Here is a 19,905-nt window from a genome sequence, read left to right on the forward strand (position 1 = left end):
AGTCAGTACATCCAGTCAGTCAGTCAACACATCCATCAGTCAGTCAACACATCCATCAGTCAACACATGTCAGTCGGTATGTCAGTCAATCAAGACGCAGTCAGTCAGTACGTCAGTCAACACATCCGTCAACACATCGTCAGTTCAGTCAACACGTCAGTCATTCAGTCAACACGTCAATCAGTCAACACGTCAGTCAGTAAACACATCAGTCAGTCAACACGTCAGTCAACATGTCAGTCATTCAACATGTCAGTCAGTATCTCAGTCAACACGTCCGTCAGTCAGTCAGTCAGTCAACACCTCAGTCAGTCAACACGCAGTCAGTCAGTCAACATGTCAGTAGTACATCAGTCAACACATCAGTCAGTACATCAGGCAACACATCCGTCAGTCAGTCAGTCAACACGCAGTCAGTCAGTCAACATGTCAGTAGTACATCAGTCAACACATCAGTCAGTACATCAGGCAACACATCCGTCAGTCAGTCAGTCAACACGTCAGTCAGACCAGTAAACATGTCCGTCAGTCCGGTCAACACGTCCGTCAGTCCAGTCAACCAACACGTCCTTCAGTCAGTCAACACGTCCTTCAGTCAGTCAACACGTCCTTCAGTCAGTCAGTACGTCCTTCAGTCAGTCAGTACGTCCTTCAGTCAGTCAACACATCAGTCAGTCAGTCAGTCAACACATCCGTCAGTCAGTCAGTCAACACATCCGTCAGTCAGTCAGTCAGTCAACACGCCAGTCAGTCAACACGCCAGTCAGTCAACACGTCAGTCAGTCATTCAACACATCCATCAGTCAGTCAGTCAACACATCCATCAGTCAGTCAATCAACACATCCATCAGTCAGTCAGTCAACACGTCAGTCAGTACTTCAGTCAGTCAGTCAACACGTCAGTCAGTACATCAGTCAACACATCCGTCAGTCGGTCAACACATCCATCAGTTGGTCAACACATCCGTCAGTCGGTCAGTCAACACATCCCTCAGTCAAAACGTCAGTCAGTCAGTCAACATGTCAGTAGGTACATCAGTCAGTATGTTAGTCAACATATCAGTCAGTATGTCAGTCAACACATCCGTCAGTCAGTCAACACATCTGTCAGTCACTCAGTCAGTCAGTCAACACATCCGTCAGTCAAAACGTCAGTCAGTCAGTCAACATGTCAGTAGGTACATCAGTCAGTATGTCAGTCAACATATCAGTCAGTCAGTCAACACATCCGTCAGTCAGTCAGTCAACACATCCGTCAGTCAGTCAGTCAACACATCCGTCAGTCAGTCAACACATCCGTCAGTCAGTCAACACGTCAGTCAGTCAGTCAACACGTCAGTCAGTCAGTCAACACATCCGTCAGTCACTCAGTCAGTCAACACATCCGTCAGTCAGTCAGTCAACACATCCGTCAGTCAATACGTCAGTCAGTCAACACATCCATGAGTCAGTCAACACATCCGTCAGCAAGTCAACATATCAGTCAGTCAACACATCCGTCAGTAAGTCAACATATCAGTCAGTCAACACGTCAGTCAGTATGTCAGTCAGTCAGTATGTCAGTCAACATGCCAGTCAGTAAGTCAGTCAACACGTCAGTCAGTACATCAGTCAGTCAACACATCCATCAGTCAGTCAACACATCCGTCAGTCAACAGACAGTCAACACGTCAGTCAGACAGTCAATACGTCAGTCAGACAGTCAACACGTCAGTCAGACAGTCAACACATCAGTCAGTCAGTCAACACATCAGTCAGTCAGTCAACACGTCAGTCAGTGAGTCAACACGCAGTGAGTCTGTCAAAACGTCAGTCAGACAACACGTCAGTCAGTCAGTCAACATGTCAGTCAACACATAAGTCAGTCAGCCAACATGTCAGTAGTACATCAGTCAACACAACTCAACACATCAGTCAACACATCCGTCAGTCAGTCAACACGTCTGTCAGACAACACATCTGTCTGTCAGTCAACACGTCAGTCAGTCAACATGTCAGTCAGTCAGTCAACATGTCAGTCAGTCAGTCAACACATCCATCAGTCAGTCAACACATCTGTCAGTCAGTCAACACATCCGTCAGTCAGTCAACACATCCGTCAGTCAGTCAACACATCCGTCAGTCAGTCAACACATGTCAGTCAGTATGTCAGTCAGTCAAGACGCAGTCAGTAAGTACGTCAGTCAACACATCCGTCAACACATCCGTCAGTTCAGTCAACACGTCAGTCATTCAGTCAACACATCCGTCAGTCAACATGTCAGTCAGTCAACACGTCAGTCAGTCAACACGTCAGTCAGTCAGTCAACACATCAGTCAGTCAGTCAACATGTCAGTCATTCAACATGTCAGTCAGTATCTCAGTCAACACGTCCGTCAGTCAGTCAGTCAGTCAACACCTCAGTCAGTCAACACGTCCGTCAGTCAACATGTCAGTAGTACATCAGTCAGTACATCAGGCAACACATCCGTCAGTCAGTCAGTCAACACACAGTCAGTCAGTACACTTGTCAGTCAGTACATCAGTCAACACATCCGTCACCACATCCGTCAGTTCAGTCAACACGTCAGTCAGTCCAGTCAACATGTCCATCAGTCCGGTCAACACGTCCGTCATACCAGTCAACACGTCCGTCAGTCCAGTCAATCAACATGTCCTTCAGTCAGTCAACATGTCCTTCAGTCAGTCAACATGTCCTTCAGTCAGTCAACACGTCCTTCAGTCAGTCAACACGTCCTTCAGTCAGTCAACACGTCCTTCAGTCAGTCAGTACGTCCTTCAGTCAGTCAGTACGTCCTTCAGTCAGTCAGTCAACACATCAGTCAGTCAACACATCCGTCAGTCAACATGTCAGTCAGTCAACACGTCAGTCAGTCAACACGTCAGTCAGTCAGTCAACACATCAGTCAGTCAGTCAACATGTCAGTCATTCAACATGTCAGTCAGTATCTCAGTCAACACGTCCGTCAGTCAGTCAGTCAGTCAACACCTCAGTCAGTCAACACGTCCGTCAGTCAACATGTCAGTAGTACATCAGTCAGTACATCAGGCAACACATCCGTCAGTCAGTCAGTCAACACGCAGTCAGTCAGTACACTTGTCAGTCAGTACATCAGTCAACACATCCGTCACCACATCCGTCAGTTCAGTCAACACGTCAGTCAGTCCAGTCAACATGTCCATCAGTCCGGTCAACACGTCCGTCATACCAGTCAACACGTCCGTCAGTCCAGTCAATCAACATGTCCTTCAGTCAGTCAACATGTCCTTCAGTCAGTCAACATGTCCTTCAGTCAGTCAACACGTCCTTCAGTCAGTCAACACGTCCTTCAGTCAGTCAACACGTCCTTCAGTCAGTCAGTACGTCCTTCAGTCAGTCAGTACGTCCTTCAGTCAGTCAGTCAACACATCAGTCAGTCAACACATCAGTCAGTCAACACATCCGTCAGTCAGTCAGTCAACACATCCGTCAGTCATCAAATCCGTCAGTCAGTCAGTCAACACATCCGTCAGTCAGTCAACACGTCAGTCAGTCAACACGTCAGTCAGTCAGTCAGTCAACACATCCATCAGTCAGTCAGTCAGTACATCCATCAGTCAGTCAATCAACACATCCATCAGTCAGTCAGTCAACACATCAGTCAAGCAGTCAACACATCAGTCAAGCAGTCAACACGTCAGTCAAGCAAGCAGTCAACACGTCAGTCAAGCAGTCAACACGTCAGTCAAGCAGTCAACACGTCAGTCAGGCAACACGTCCATCAGTCAGTCAACACATCATTCAGTCAGTCAGTCAACACGCAGCCAGTCAGTCAGTACATCTGTCAACACATCCGTCAACATGCCCGTCAGTCAACACGTCAGTCAGTCAACACGTCAGTCAGTCAACACGTCAGTCATTCAACATGTCAGTCAGTACGCCAGTCAACACGTCCGTCAGTCAGTCAGTCAGTCAGTCAGTCAACACCTCAGTCAGTCAACACGCAGTCAGTCAGTCAACATGTCAGTCAGTACATCAGGCAACACATCAGTCAGTCAGTCAGTCAACACGCAGTCAGTCAACTTGTCAGTCAGTACATCAGTCAACACATCCGTCAACACATCCGTCAGTCAGACCAGTCAACACGTCAGTCAGACCAGTCAACACGTCAGTCAGACCAGTCAACACGTCCGTCAGTCAATCAACACGTCTGTCAGTCAACACGTCCTTCAGTCAGTCAACACGTCAGTTAGTACATCAGTCAGTCAACACGTCAGTCAGTACATCAGTCAGTCAGTCAGTCAACACATCCGTCAGTCAGTCAGTCAACACATTCATCAGTCAGTCAGTCAACACATCCATCAGTCAGTCAGTCAACACATCCATCAGTCAGTCAGTCAACACATCCATCAGTCAGTCAGTCAACACATCCATCAGTCAGTCAGTCAACACATCCATCAACACGTCAGTCAAGCAGTCAACACGTCAGTCAGTCAACATGTAAGTCAGGCAACACGTCCATCAGTCAGTCAACATGTCCATCAGTCAGTCAGTCAACACATCATTCAGTCAATCAACAAATCAGTCAGTCAGTCAACAAATCAGTCAGTCAGTCAACACGTCAGTCAACACGTCAGTCAGTCAGTCAACACATCAGTCAGTTAGTCAATACGTCAGTCAATATGTCAGTCAGTCAATACGTCTACTGTATACAGTAATACTGTACATGTCTGTTAACCAATCAATCAAATGAACAATCAATCAGTTCAACATATGTTTACCTGCAGACGCAGCCCTACTCGCGAGGCCATGGCTGGAGGGCGAGGGGGGAGGGGGGGGCGTGCAGACGCAGACGCAGACGCACCACAGTCCAGCCCGAGAGAGAGAGGAAGCTGAAGGAAAAGAGAGAAAAAAGGTGGTGTTAGAATACTATGTTACAAGGTCACACAGGTCCATCCAGTGTAAGGCCTCATGTCTCAGTGGTCATCAACCCCACCAACCCAAAATCACCATGTCCTTCTAATCATCTACAGAGGAAAACTAGACTATCAATCACATTCATTGCTAATGGATCAATTATTGTAATCAACAAGGACATAATCTACCACCATATCCCTCCAGATATGTACCCCTGTCTCTCAACAGCTCTAAGTCAGGACAGCTCGAACATACAGTAAATATCTGTACAGTACATCAGTCTGTTTATGCTGTATTAGCCAGTCATATGATGTCTGGCCATCTAATGAATAACATCACTCTAAATGTTTCCATACCAGACACAGACAATGCCATATATTCACTGTCTGTTAACAAGGAGCTACCCCAGGGCTTTAGAACAGGGGGGACGAGAGGACAACTGGAACACCAGTCACACACACACACACACACACACACACACACACACACACACACACACACACACACACACACACACACACACACACACACCAGACATCTATTAGATGTGTTTAGTACCATCTATGGTGTTCACATCATGTAAACATAAACAAGTGACTTTAATAAAAACATGCCATTAGGATGAACGATCTTATTAATTTAGTGAATGACTAGCAAAGTAGCCAGTCTTTCAGCATAAGAACATGTCTTTAGGCATCTTTGGAGTAGATACGTGCCCTATTCAATCATATTAATGTTGTCTTCAGGATAAGACAAAAACAACATATTTACAGTTTGAAACTAAAAAGGAATCTCAAGCGCAAGTCACTGTTATTGCCTTTTCCTCAAGGTGGTTTAGATTGAACAACACCATGCATAAGGAGGCAGTGGAAGATGGGTGGGGAGAGGTTTGGGGAGAAGAGTGGGGTAGGGTGGAGGAGCATCAGATCAACCCCCACCAGGCCCAAGCCTTGAGCCTAGGAGCGTAACCATGGTTACCATTGGGGAAGTCATGTGGGAGTCATGTGGTCCTGTTGTTGTGTGGTGGTCATGTGAGCAGCCTTTCGAAGGGAACACCCTCAACCTCGCCCACCTCCACACCATTCCTTCCTCCACCACCCACCCACCTGTCACTCAATTAGGAAAGCCCCAGAGTTCCCCTTTCAGCAGTGTTAAAACTACTCTTGATCTGGTGTTATTCTATCTTCTGGGACTGTTCCTTTCAGAGTAATCAAATTTGAGTCAATGTCAATAAAAGTGCAGCCGTGGCCTGATAGTGTGTTTCTACCGTCTCATCCAGATGCACAATAAGAAGCCATGCCAGAGGCACCAACCAATCAAAGCAGACTTCTCATCCTTTCATCAGACACACAGCCCATATATAGGCATAGAGAGAGCGCGAGAGAGAAGAGGGGGGGCGGAGGAGAAAAAAAAGCGCATTGTGTGTGAGGTACAATAAGAAGGGCAGCTCCTATTGAGAAGGACTGAGGCCGCCTGTTGTCCGCCGTGTACATTTCAGTGCCTGAGGTGCACACACTGCCCGCTTTGTGCCCACTGGCTGGTCCACACTCACACACTTTTGACTCCAAGAGCGGTCTACTACAGCGTGACAGCAAAGCCTCAAACTACACACAGTGAACCAACACTCAACTTAGGAACAAACTAATACCACTACTGCTGCTATTAACACTACATGTCCTAATTCTATACCACTTTTACTTCTGCAAATACACTATATCAGAAACATGACATGACCCCCCAAAAATACCTCTTGTCCACCACTACTACTACCAAAACAAAACACTGACAGGCCCTGTGCTCAAGCAGGTTCTTTCTTGCAACACTATTCCATCCCATAACTCTAAAAGTACTTGAAAGACAACCCTCACCTACCTGAACATACCCATCCAACACACACACACACACACACACACACACCCACACACACACACTGTATTTATACACCTTGACGAATGGGGTGATTACATCTCAAAACTCAAATCGGCTCGGGTAGGAATGCTTGCCAGAGGGAGACAAGTGCCTCTGTGTCCACTACAAAGTTTAGCTTAGCATTCGTTTAGCTTAGCATGCTAATCTTTCCTGCACATCTGTGATCAAGCAGAGCTTCATGTTAGCATGCCTCGATGTGCTCTAGCGGGTTAAGGCTTAGCATGTTAGCTAGCAAACCTTTATGTGATAGGCCTGTGACCATTTTTTGCTTAGCTTAACGCTAATGCATAACAACACTCACAAGGACATACAGTTGAAGTCAGAAGTTTACATACACCTTAGGCAAATACATTTAAACTCAGTTTTTCACAATTCCTGACATTTAATTCTAGTTAAATTCCCTGTCTTAGGTCAGTTAGGATGACCACTTTATTTTCAGAATGTAAAATGTCAGAACAATTGTAGAGAGAATGATTTATTTCAGCTTTTATTTCTTTCATCACATTCCCAGTGGGTCAGAAGTTCACAAACACTCAATTAGTATTTGGTAGCGTTGCCTTTAAATTGGTTAACTTGGGTCAAATGTTTTGGGTAGCCTTCCACAAGCTTCCTACAATAAGTTGGGTGAATTTCTGCCCATTCCTCCTGACAGAGCTGGTGTAACTGAGTCAGGTTTGTAGGCCTCCTTGCTCGCACATGCTTTTTCAGTTCTGCCCACACATTTTCGATAGGATTGATGTCAGGGCTTTGTGCTAGCCACGCCAATACCTTGACTTTGTTGTCCTTAAGTCATTTTGCCACAACTTTGGAAGTATGCTTGGGGTCATTGGCCATTTGGAAGACCCATTTGTGACCAAACTTTAACTTCCTGACTGATGTCTTGATGTTGCTTCAATATATCCACATAATTTTTCATCCTCATGTAGCCATCTATTTTGTGAAGTGCACCAGTCCCTCCTGCAGCAAAGCACCCCCACAACATGATGCTGCCACCTCCGTGCTTCACGGATGGGATGGTGTTCTTCGGCTTGCAAGCCTCCTCCTTTTTCCTCCAAACATAATGACGGTCATTATGGACAAACAGTTCTATTTTTGTTTCATCACACCAGAGGACATTTCTCCAAAAAGTATGATCTTTGTCCCCATGTGCAATTGCAAACTGTAGTCTGGCTTTTTTATGGGGGTTTTTGAGCAGTTGCTTCTTCCTTGCTGAGCGGCCTTTCAGGTTCTGTCGATTATAGGACTCGTTTTACTGTGGATATAGATACTTTTGTACCCGTTTCCTCTAGCATCTTCACAAGGTCCTTTGCTGTTGTTCTGGGATTGATTTGCACTTTTCGCACCAAAGTACGTTCATCTCTAGGGGACAGAACGCGTCTCCCTCCTGAGCGGTATGAAGGCTGCGTGGTCCCATGGTGTTTATACTTCCGTACTATTGATGGTACAGATGAACGTGGTACCTTCAGGTGTTTGGAAATTGCTCCCAAGGATGAACCAGACTTGTGGAGGTCTACAATTGTTTTTCTGAGGTCTTGGCTGATTTCTTTTGATTTTCCCATGATGTCAAGCAAGAGGCACTGAGTTTGAAGGTAGGCCTTGAAATACATCCACAGGTACATCTCCAATTGACTCAAATGTCAATTAGCCTATCAGAAACTTCTAAAGCCATGACACCATTTTCTGGAATTTTCCAAGCTGTTTAACGGCACAGTCAACTTAGTGTATGTACACTTCTGACCCACTGGAATTGTGATACACTGAATTATAAGTGAAATAATCTCTCTGTAAACAATTGTTGAAAAAATGACTTGTGTCATGCACAAAGTAGATGTCCTAACTGACTTGCCAAAACTATAGTTTGTTTAACAAGAAATTTGTGGAATGGTTGAAAAAGTAGTTTTAATGACTCCAAACTAAGTGTATTTAAACTTCCGACTTCAACTGTATGTTCCGTTCCAAATAGAGCCCTTGCTCCTACACGAAAGTAAACGATTGGGAACATGATACTAAAATAGTAAAACTTTAAACTAGCAGAGGGCTGCGCGACATGCTTCAACAGTTAGTGTCTGGCTAAGCTTCCCCACTGGACACCTCCTGAATCACTTCTCAGTGCTGCCAGTGCATTCTTTCACGCTCTCTGAAACACACTCTGCTCACACCGCCATGATGACATTATTGGTTTATTCGGCTCGCCATTTTGCCGAAGTAGCAGCTATTCTTCCTGGGGTCCACACAAAAACAGATGACACAAAGTTACAAAAGACTTAGACAAGGTCACACACACACTTTAAATACAACGATATATAACAAATACAACTAAAGAATAGTGTGTGTAGATTGTGAGTGTTAGAGTGGGCCTGTGTGTGTGTGTGTGTGTGTGTAATTTCACAGTTCCTACTTTGCCATGAGCTGTTGTTTTGTCCATTTGTTTTATGTAATTTTGCGGTTTGCTTGAGTAATTGGAGATGGGAGTTCCATGCAATCATGGTTCTGGATAACACTGTGCATTGCCAAAACACTAAAGCCACTACATGTAACCGAACAAAGGAGTTTCAATTCAAAGTACTACATCGTTTTTTATGAGCCCTGATAATCTTAATAAAATGAAAAAATGAATATTACCTATGTGTTTGAGGGAGTGTAGACAAATAGGTACTTCATCACATATTTTGTCAATGTTGGAAAATCCAGTCTTTTTGGTCTGAAATTCTCCATGTTATTGAGGACATCACAGATATTATTATTCAACTAGACCCAGGTCATCTCCTCCTAGGTATTGTTCCTGTGGATACACTCCAATCCTCTCCACTTACTTCCGGCGCCGACAGAGATGGCCGCCTCGCTTCACATTCCTAGGAAACTATGCAGTATTTAGTTTTTTTGTGTGTTATTTCTTACATTGTTACCCCAGGAATTCTTAGGTTTTATTACATACAGTCGGGAGGAACTATTGGATATAAGAGCAACGTCAACTCACCAACATTATGACCAGAAATACGACTTTCCCGAAGCAGATCCTCTGTTTGGCCCACCACCCAGGACAATGGATCGGATCCCAGCCGGCGACCCAAAACAACGGCGCCGCAGAAGGGGCAGATGGAGCAGTCTTCTGGTCAGGCTCCGTAGACGGGCACATCGCGCACCGCTCCCAAGCATACTTCTCGCCAATATCCAGTCTCTTGACAACAAGGTAGACGAAATCGGATCAAGGGTTGCCTTCCAGAGAGACATCAGAGATTGCAACGTTCTTCGTTTCACAGAAACATGGCTCACTCGGGATACGTCATCAGAGTCGGTACAGCCACCTGGCTTCTTCACGCATCGCGCCGACAGAAACAAACATCTCTCTGGTAAGAAGAAGGGTGGGGGTGTATGCCTTATGATTAACGAGACGTGGTGTGATCATAACAACATACAGGAACTCAAGTCCTTTTGTTCACCTGACCTAGAATTCCTTGCAATCAAATGCCATCCGCATTATCTACCAAGAGAATTCTCTTCGATCATAATCACAGTCGTGTATATCCCACCCAAGCAGACACATCGACGGCCCTGAAAAACTTCATCTGACTCCATGTAAACTGGAAACCACATATCCTGAAGGTACATTTATTGTAGCTGGGGATTTTAACAAGGCTAATCTGAAAACAAGGCTCCCAAAATTTTATCAGCATACCGAATGCGCGACCCGGGCAGGCAAAACCCTGGATCATTGTTATTCTAACTTCCGCAACGCATATAAAGCCCTCCCCCGCCCTCCTTTCGGCAAATCTGACCACGACTCCATTTTGTTGCTCCCAGCCTATAGACAGAAACTAAAACAGGAAGCGCCCGTGCTCAGTTCTGTTCAACGCTGGTCCGACCAATCGGATTCCACGATTCAAGATTGCTTCGATCACGTGGACTGGGATATGTTCCGCATAGCGTCGGACAATAACATTGATGAATACGCTGATTCGGTGAGCGAGTTTATTAGCAAGTGCATCGGTGATGTTGTACACACAGCGTCTATTAAAACATTCCCCAACATTCCCTCCCAGCAAAACATTCCCCCCCCCCAGCGAACCAATGCTTTAAATCAGGGCAAGGTGACCGGAAACATGACCGAATACAAACAGTGTAGCTATTTCCTCCGCAAGGCAATCAAACAAGCTAAGCGTCAGTATAGAGACAAAGTAGAGTCGCAATTCAACAGCTCGGACACGAGTGGTATGTGGCAGGGTCTACAGTCAATCACGGACTACAAAAGGAAAACCAGCCCCGTCGCGGACCACGATGTCTTGCACCCAGACAAACTAAACAACTTCTTTGCTCGCTTTGAGGACAATACAGTGCCACTGACACGGCCCGCTACCAAAACTTGCGGGATCTCCTTCACTGCAGCCAACGTGAGTAAACATTTAAACGTGTTAACCCTCGCAAGGCTGCCGGCTCAGACGGCATCCCCAGCACGCGCTCTTACGGACATATTCAATCAATCCTTATCCCAGTCTGCTGTTCCCACATTGCTTCAAGAGGGCCACCATTGTTCCTGTTCCAAAGAAAGCGAAGGTAACTGAGCTAAATGACTATCGCCCCCGTAGCACTCACTTCCGTCATCATGAAGTGCTTTGAGAGACTAGTCAAGGACCATATCACCTCCACCTTACCTGACACCCTAGACCCAGTCCAATTTGCTTACCGCCTCAATAGGTCCACAGACGACGCAATCGCAATCACACTGCACATTGCCCTAACCCATCTGGACAAGAGGAATACCTATGTAAGAATGCTGTTCATCGACTACAGCTCAGTATTTAACACCATATTGCCCTCCAAACTCGTCATTAAGCTAGAGACACTGGGTCTCAACCCCGCCCTGTGCAACTGGGTCCTGGACTTCCTGACGGGCCGCCCCCAGGTGGTGAGGGTAGGTAACAACATCTCCACCTCACTGATCCTCAACACTGGGGCCCCACAAGGGTGCGTTCTCAGCCCTCTCCTGTACTCCCTGTTCACCCATGCACGCCTCCAACTCAATCATCAAGTTTGCAAATGACACTACAGTGGTAGGCTTGATTACCAACAACGACGAGACAGCCTACAGGGAGGTGGTGAGGGCCCTCGGAGTGTGGTGTCAGGAAAATAACCTCACACTCAATGTCAACAAAACAAAGGAGATGATCGTAGACTTCAGGAAACAGCAGAGGGAGCAGCCCCCTATCCACATCGACAGGACAGTAGTGGAGAAGGTGGAAAATTAAGGTCCTCGGCGCACACATCACGGACAAACTGAAATGGTCCACCCACACAGACAGCGTGGTGAAGAAGGCGCAGCAGTGTCTCTTCAACCTCAGGAGGCTGAAGAAATTCGGCTTGTCACCAAAAACCCTCAAACTTTTACAGATGCACAATCGAGCGCATCCTGTCGGGCTGTATCACCGCCCGGTACGGCAACTGCTCCGCCCACAACTGTAAGGCTCTCCAGAGGGTAGTGAGATCTGCACAACGCATCACCAGGGGCAAACTACCTGCCCTCCAGGACACCTATACCACCCGATGTCACAGAAAGGCCAAAAAGATAATCAAGGACAACATCCAACCGAGCCACTGCCTGTTCACCCCGCTATCATCCAGAAGGCGAGGTCAGTACAGGTGCATCAAAGCGGGGACCGAGAGACTGAAAAACAGCTTCTATATCAAGGCCATCAGACTGTTAAACAGCCATCACTAGCATTGAGTGGCTGCTGCCAACATACTGACTCATCTCTAGCCACTTTAATAATGACAAATTGATGTAATAAATGTATCACTAGCCACTTTAAACAATGCCACTTTATATAATGTTTACATACCCTACATTACTCATCTCATATGTATATACTGTACTCTATACCATCTACTGCATCTTGCCTATGCCGTTCGGCCATCGCTCATTCATATATTTTTATGTACATATTCTTATTCATTCCTTTACACTTGTGTAAAGGTAGTTGTTGTGAAATTGTTAGGTTAGATTACTTGTTAGATATTACTGCATGGTCGGAACTAGAAGCACAAGCATTTCGCTACACTCGCATTAACATCTGCTAACCATGTGTATGTGACAAATAAAATTGGATTTAAAATTGATCATCTTTTAGCAGCAGCAAGGAAATGTAACAAAATGCTGGAAAAATGAACATGCACCCTCAAAAGATATGTGGTCAGGTCTATGCGGGGAACTTTCTGACATGGAGAGAATTACTTAAATCTTGTAACATAGACAGCATAGGTATGAAAGTGTCTGGTCAGAGTTCCTGACATATCGGCTGAGAGAAATTGATGATAAAAAGATTGTGGGGGCAGTTTTGTTAGATTTCAGTGCAGCTTTTGACATTATCGATCATTGTCTGCTGCTGGAAAAACGTGTGTGTTGCGGCTTTACACCCCCTACTATATTGTAGATAAAGAGTTACCTGTCCAATAGAACACAGAGGGTGTTCTTTAATGGAAGCATCTCCAACATAACTTGATTCTACCTATATTTTACCTATATTTTCCCCAGGGCAGCTGTCTAGAGCCCTTACTTTTTTCTATCTTTACTAACGACATGCCACTGGCTTTGAGTAAAGTCAGTGTGTATGTATGCGGATGACTCAACAATATACACATCAGCTACTACAGCGACTGAAATGACTGCAACACTTAAAGAGCTACAGATAGTTTCAGAATGGGTGGCAAGGAATTTTATTAGTCCTAAATATTTCTAAAACTAAAAGCATTGTATTTGGGACAAATCATTCACTCCGTGGTGGAAAAAGTACTAAATTGTCATACTTGAGTAAAAGTAAAGATACTTTTACTTGAGTCATTTTCTATTAAGGGACGTCACCCAGTAAAATACTACTTGAGTAATGGTCTAAAAGTATTTGGTTTTAAATGTACTTAAGCATCAAAAGTAAAAGTATAAATAATTTCAAATTCCTTATATTAAACCAGACGGCACAATTGTATTTCCTTTCTTTATTGACGGATATCCAGGGGCACACTCCAACACTCAGACATAATTTACAAACAAATAATTTGTGTTTAGTGAGTAGGTCAGATCAGATGCAGTAGGGATGACCAGGGATGTTCTCTTGATAAGTGTGTGAATTGGACACTTTTCCTGTCAAAATGTAACGAGTACTTTTGGGTGTCAGGGAAAATGTATGCAGCAAAAAGTACAGGATTTTCTTTCGGAATGTAGTGAAGTAAAAGTTGCCAAAAATAGAATTAGTAAAGTACAGATACCCCGCCAAAATCCTTAAGTAGTACTTTAAAGTATTTTTACTTAAGTACTTTACACCACTGCATTCACTAAACCCTAAACCTCAACAAAATCTTGTAATGAATAATGTGGAAATTGCCTGGAGTAACCCTGGATGTGGCAATTGCTTGGAGTAACCCTGGATTGTAAACTGTCATGGTCAAAACATACTGATACAACTCTAGCTAAGATGGGGAGAAGTCTGTCCATAATAAAGCGCTGCTCTGCCTTCTTAACAACACTACCAACAAGGCAGGTCCTACAGGCCCTAGTTTTGTTTGCACCTGAACTACTGTTCAGTCGTGTGGTCAGGTGCCACAAAGAGGGACAGGAAAATTACAATTGGCTCAGGACAGGGCAGCACGGCTGGCCCTTAAAAGTATACAGGGAGCTAACAATGCTATGCATGTCAATCTCTCATGGCTCAAAGTGGAGGAGAGTGATTTCATCACTACTTGTTTATGTAAGAAGTGTTGACAAGCTGAATGCACTGGGCTGTCTGTTTAAACTACTAGCACACATGCATACCCCACAAGACATACCACCAGAAGTCTCTTCACAATCCTAAAGTCCAGAATAGACTATGGGAAACGCATGACTACATGGAACTCTATTCCACATCAGGTAACTGACGCAAGCAGTAGAATCTGAATTAAAAAACAGATAAAATAAAAAATACACATTATGGAACAGCGGGGACTGTGAAGACGCAAAGGTACAGAAACACATGCATACAAGCACATTATAATATTGTTGTGTTATATATTTTGTATTGTAGATATGTAGTAGTGTAATGTTGTATGATGTACTATTTTATCTTTTGGCAGCAGCTAAATAGGGATCCCTAATAAATACAAAATATAAATACAGTCTCATTTCCACATCTCACTTAGTGACACACTGTTACCGGCAGCGGGTTCTCCCACACGGCCCTCCAATTGCCTGGCATCCACTTGGTTTCGCAGGCATCTGTGACGCGGTGGGAGCACAAAGCGGCCATTGTGTGCCAGACACTGTGATGTCACAGCGGCTCAGCTTCAAAGCTCTCTTTATATGGGATAATAACAACAGAACCCTGTGAGTTCGTATTTAGAATTTGTCGTCGCACATTGAGATTCGTGGTAGCAAGTACGATTCACAAATGTGCAATTAAATTTCGCAAACTTATATCATGTGTGAAATATGTAACAACGGTGGCAAACTTGACATTTGAATACATTCAATAAGATTTGCAAGCATAATTTATTTTCAGAATTATTACTAGTCCATTTACGACTATGAATATTCTGCTGTGAATCAAAACTACACTTACATTTTTTTTAGCTTTGCACGCTCTGAGTTCTGTCACATTACTAAGATATTTGTAAGTTTGTAGAAAGAAATTCGCTAGTAAAATTTAAATAAAAATGGTTTGAGCAACTTGGGGGGTAGGACCTTTTACTTCTGACCAAACAGCCAAAACCACAGTCTAAAATTGCTGCAACCATTGGCTGAAATTTTCCAATCAAATCAAATCTCAGGAAGTATCTTGGAGGAAAAGTATTATTAACGCTACTCGGCCCAAAGTACTAGAATAAAACAATCGATTTTATGTGTACATCGATTTTCTTTTGTGAAAAGGCATGACAGTAGTTTGTTTAACACGTGAAATACAAAATGTTATAATTCAGAACTAAATTAACAGCAGCTAATGCTAGCTAGCTGGCTTCTGACGTTCATCTAAACACATGATACAAGTTTATCAACTCACTATCTTCATCAGGCAGCTATAGGTGCGAGGGGAAAACAATTCATAATATTTTCTACTTAACCATCTGATTGATAAAGTTGATATACATGCCATTAGCAAGCTAGCTAAATTGACACTTGTTCTTGGAGTTTATTGACAAGGTTAGATAGAAATAGATCCACACGTTATTCTCTATCATGCAGAATTGTAAGCTTCTAACTTGGGAATCTCATTCAATAATACAGAAGTGGATGATTTCTGTCCCAGGGTACTGAACTGTGTGCAAGTTTTTGATCAATTTAGACCACAGTTAGTTGAATGAGGTGTTAGGGAAGTGCTGGTAGAAAATCCTGTACACTACTTATACACAGGAGTGTACAGGATTTTCTACCAGCACTTCCCTAACACCTCATTCAACTAACTGTGATCTAAATTGATTTAAAAAAAAACGTGTGGCTGTCATGACATCAATTGACTAAATACAGGTACCATTATTTTTGTTATATCTATGCAGGTTTGTCATCAGATTTACAGGAGCCTGGTGGAGATGGTGCCTTCAGAAAGTATTCAGACCCCTTTACTTATTTACATTTACATTTTACTTACTTATTCCACAACTTCTGTTACAGCCTGAATTGAAAATGTATTAAATCGATTTCTCTTTCACAATAGCCCATAATGACAAAGTGAAAACATGTTTTTATATATTTTTTTAATGAAATCTAATTTACATAAGTATTCACACCCCTGAGTTAATACATGTTAGAATCATCTTTGGCAGCAATTACAGCTGTGAGTCTTCTGGGTAAGTCTAAGAGCTTAGCACACCTGGATTGTACAATATTTGGACATTCTTTTTCAAATTCTTCAAGCTCTCAAGTTAGTTGTTGATCATTGTAGACAGCCATTTTCAAGTCTTGCCATTGATTTTCAAGCAAATTTAAGTTGAAACTAACCAGGCTACTCAGGAGCATTTACGGTCTTCTTGGTAAGCAACTCCAGTGTATATCTGGCCTTGTGTTTTAGGTTGTTGTCCTGCTGAAAGGTGAATTCCTCTCCCAGTGTCTAGTGGAAAGCAGACTGAACCAGGTTTTCCTCTAGGATTTTGCCTGTGCTTCACTGTATTCCATTTATTTTCATCCTTAAAAACTCCCTAGTCCTTGCCGATGACAAGCATAACCATAACATGATGCAGCCACCACCATGCTTGAAAATATGAAGAGTGGTACTCCATGGTGTGTTGTGTTTGCCCAAAACAGAACACTTTGTATTCAGGACAAAGTTAAATGTCTTTGCCACGCTTCTTGCAGTTTTAATTTAGTGCCTTATTGCAAACAGGATGCATGTTTTGGAATATTTTTTATTCTGTACATGCTTCTTTCACTCTGTTATTTAGGTTAGTATTGTGGGAGTAACTAGAATGTTTTTGTTCCATCCTCAATTTTCTCCTATCACAGCCATTAAACTAACGGTTTTAAAGTCACCTTTGGCCTCATGGTGAAATCCCTGAGCAGATCCTGAGTTAGGAAGGATGCCTGTATCTTTGTAGTGACTGGGTGTATTGATACACAATGCAAAGTGTATTTAATAACTGCACCATGCTCAAAGGGATACTCAATGTCTCCTTTTTTTAACCCATCTACCAATAGGTGCCCTTATTTGCAAGGCATTGGAAAACCGCCCTGGTCTTTGTGGTCGAGTCCGTTTGAAATTCACTGCTCAACTAAATAGGACCTTACAGATAATTGTGTGTGTGGGGTACAGAGATTAACATGATTTTTGAATAAGTACCTAAACACCATCATGCAATTTATGTGACTTGTTTGTGACTTAAGAACATTTTTAATCCTGAACTTATCCTCTCTTGGGTAGGGGGCAGTATTTTGACGTCCAGATGAAGAAGGTGCCCAGAGTAAACTGCCTGCTACTCAGTCCCAGAAGCTAAGATATGCATATCATTAGTAGATATGGATAGAAAACACTCTGAAGTTTCTAAAACTGTTTGAATGATGTCTGTGAGTACAACAGAACTCATATGGCAGGCAAAAATCAGAGAAAAAAAATCCAACGAGGAAGTGTGGAAATCTGTGGTTTGTAGTTTTTCAAGTGATTCCCTATCCAATATACAGTGTCTGTGGGGAAATTTTACAATTCCCAAAGCTTCCACTAGATGTCAACAGTCTTTAGAACATTGTTTCAGGCTTCTACTGTGAATGGTGAGAGAATAAGAGCATATGGAGTCAGATGACTGAGAAAATGACATGAGCTCAGTGGTGCACACTCACGTGAGAGTTAGCTGTGTTCCTTTTCTTTTTTGAAGACAAAGGAATCGTCCGGTTGGAATATTATGGAACATTTATGATAAAAACATCCTAAAGATTGATTCTATACATCGTTTGACATGTTTCTACGAACTGTAATATAACTTTTTTGACTTTTCGTCTGAACTCACTGCACGAGCACAGTGGATTTGGATTACTTGACTGAACGCGCAAACAAAATCGAGATACTTGGACATAAAGGATGGACTTTATCGAAACAAATTAACATTTATTGTGGAACTGGGATTCCTGGAAGTGCATTCCGATGAAGATCATCAAAGGTAAGTGAATATTTATAATGCTATTTCTGAGTTTTGTTGACTCCACAAAATGGCGGGTTTGGTTTTGTGACTGAGCGCCGTACTCAGATTGCAAAGTGTGGTTTCGCTGTAAAGCTTTTTTTTTTTTTTTTTTATCTGACACAGCGGTTGCATTAAGAAGTGTATATATAATTCTTTGAATAACAGTTGAATATTTTATCAATGTTTATGATGAGTATTTCTGTAAATTGATGTGCTCATTCACCGGAAGTTTTGGGAGGCAAAACATTACTTAACATTACACGCCAATATAAAATGGGGTTTTTGGATATAAATATGAACTTTATCGAGCAAAACATACATGTATTGTGTAACATGAAGTCCTTTGAGTGCCATCTGATGAAGATCAAAGGTTAGTGATTAATTTTAGCTGTATTTCTGGTTTTTGTGACACCTCTCCTTGCTTGGAAAATTGCTGTGTGGTTTTTCTTGTCTAGGCGCTGTCCTAAAATAACCTAATGTTATGTTTTCGCCGTAAAGCTTTTTTGAAATCGGACAATGTGGTTGGATTAACGAGAAGTGTAAGTTTAAAATGGGATATAATAGTTGTGTTTGAGAAATTTGAATTATGAGATTTTTGTTGTTTTGAATTTGGCGCCCTGCTATTTCACTGGCTGTTGAATAGTGTGTCCCACATACCCCAGAGAGGTCATTTAGGCTTGCCATAACAAAAGGGTTGAATACTTGACTAAAGGCATTTCAGATTTTCATTTGTAATTCAATTGTAAATATTTCTAAAAACATAATTCCGCTTTTACATTATTGGGTAGTGTGTAGGCTAGTGACACAAAAATCTACATTTTACCCGTTTTATATTCAGGCTGTAGCACAGCAAAATGTCAAGGGGTGTGACTACTTTCTGAAGGGACTGTAGATACATCCATACTCCAGGCAGGAGTCCTGCTGGACATTTCCCTGCATCAAGGTTAAAGCCTGCTACCAGCAGGAACATGGAGCACTCCGTGTCACTAAGTCATGCATATTTTGTTAAAGATTTATAATACTCCACTCACATTAGCAGTGGAAAATCCCTATGCATCATGAACATGTTTACTCCTGGAGTAACTCCCTGTCAGAGACTCAGAGGGTTTGGCAAGAGGCCTTTGGCCAATGGGAGGTCGAAGGTGAGGGGCTGGGGGTTTAGGGGGAGTGAGAGCGAAGCTAGACATGAAGAACCACAGAGTAAGGCTGCCTTTAAACCAAAATGCATGAAACATGTCCAACACAGTTGTTTGGTCATGAAAAAAGAAAACGCTGTTCTATGTTTTTTTTTAATTGGTTGAAGGATTACATTTACATTTAAGTCATTTAGCAGATGCTCTTATCCAGAGCGACTTACAAATTGGTGGATTCACCTTATGATATCCAGTGGAACAACCACTTTACAATAGTGCATCTAAATCTTTTAAGGGGGGGGGGGGGGGGGGGGGGGGGGAGG

The 19,905-nt window shown here is 43.1% G+C and overlaps 1 protein-coding gene across 3 annotated transcripts in view; it reads right to left on the reverse strand.

Moving 5' to 3' along the window:
* The window catches only part of tfeb (transcription factor EB), a 138,767-nt gene that overhangs the window by 47,266 nt on the left and 71,596 nt on the right, over positions 1–19,905 (reverse strand). For all 3 annotated transcript variants that reach the window (XM_014166987.3, XM_014166986.3, XM_082967448.1), the window contains exon 3: positions 4,763–4,873. In XM_014166987.3, the coding sequence (XP_014022462.1) occupies positions 4,763–4,792 (30 nt within the window). In that variant the 5' untranslated portion in view covers positions 4,793–4,873. The remainder of the gene's footprint in view (positions 1–4,762; positions 4,874–19,905) is intronic.

Source organism: Salmo salar, chromosome 22 (genome assembly GCF_965601325.2).
Source record: "Salmo salar chromosome 22, fSalSal1, whole genome shotgun sequence".
Classification (NCBI taxonomy): Eukaryota; Metazoa; Chordata; class Actinopteri; order Salmoniformes; family Salmonidae; genus Salmo; species Salmo salar.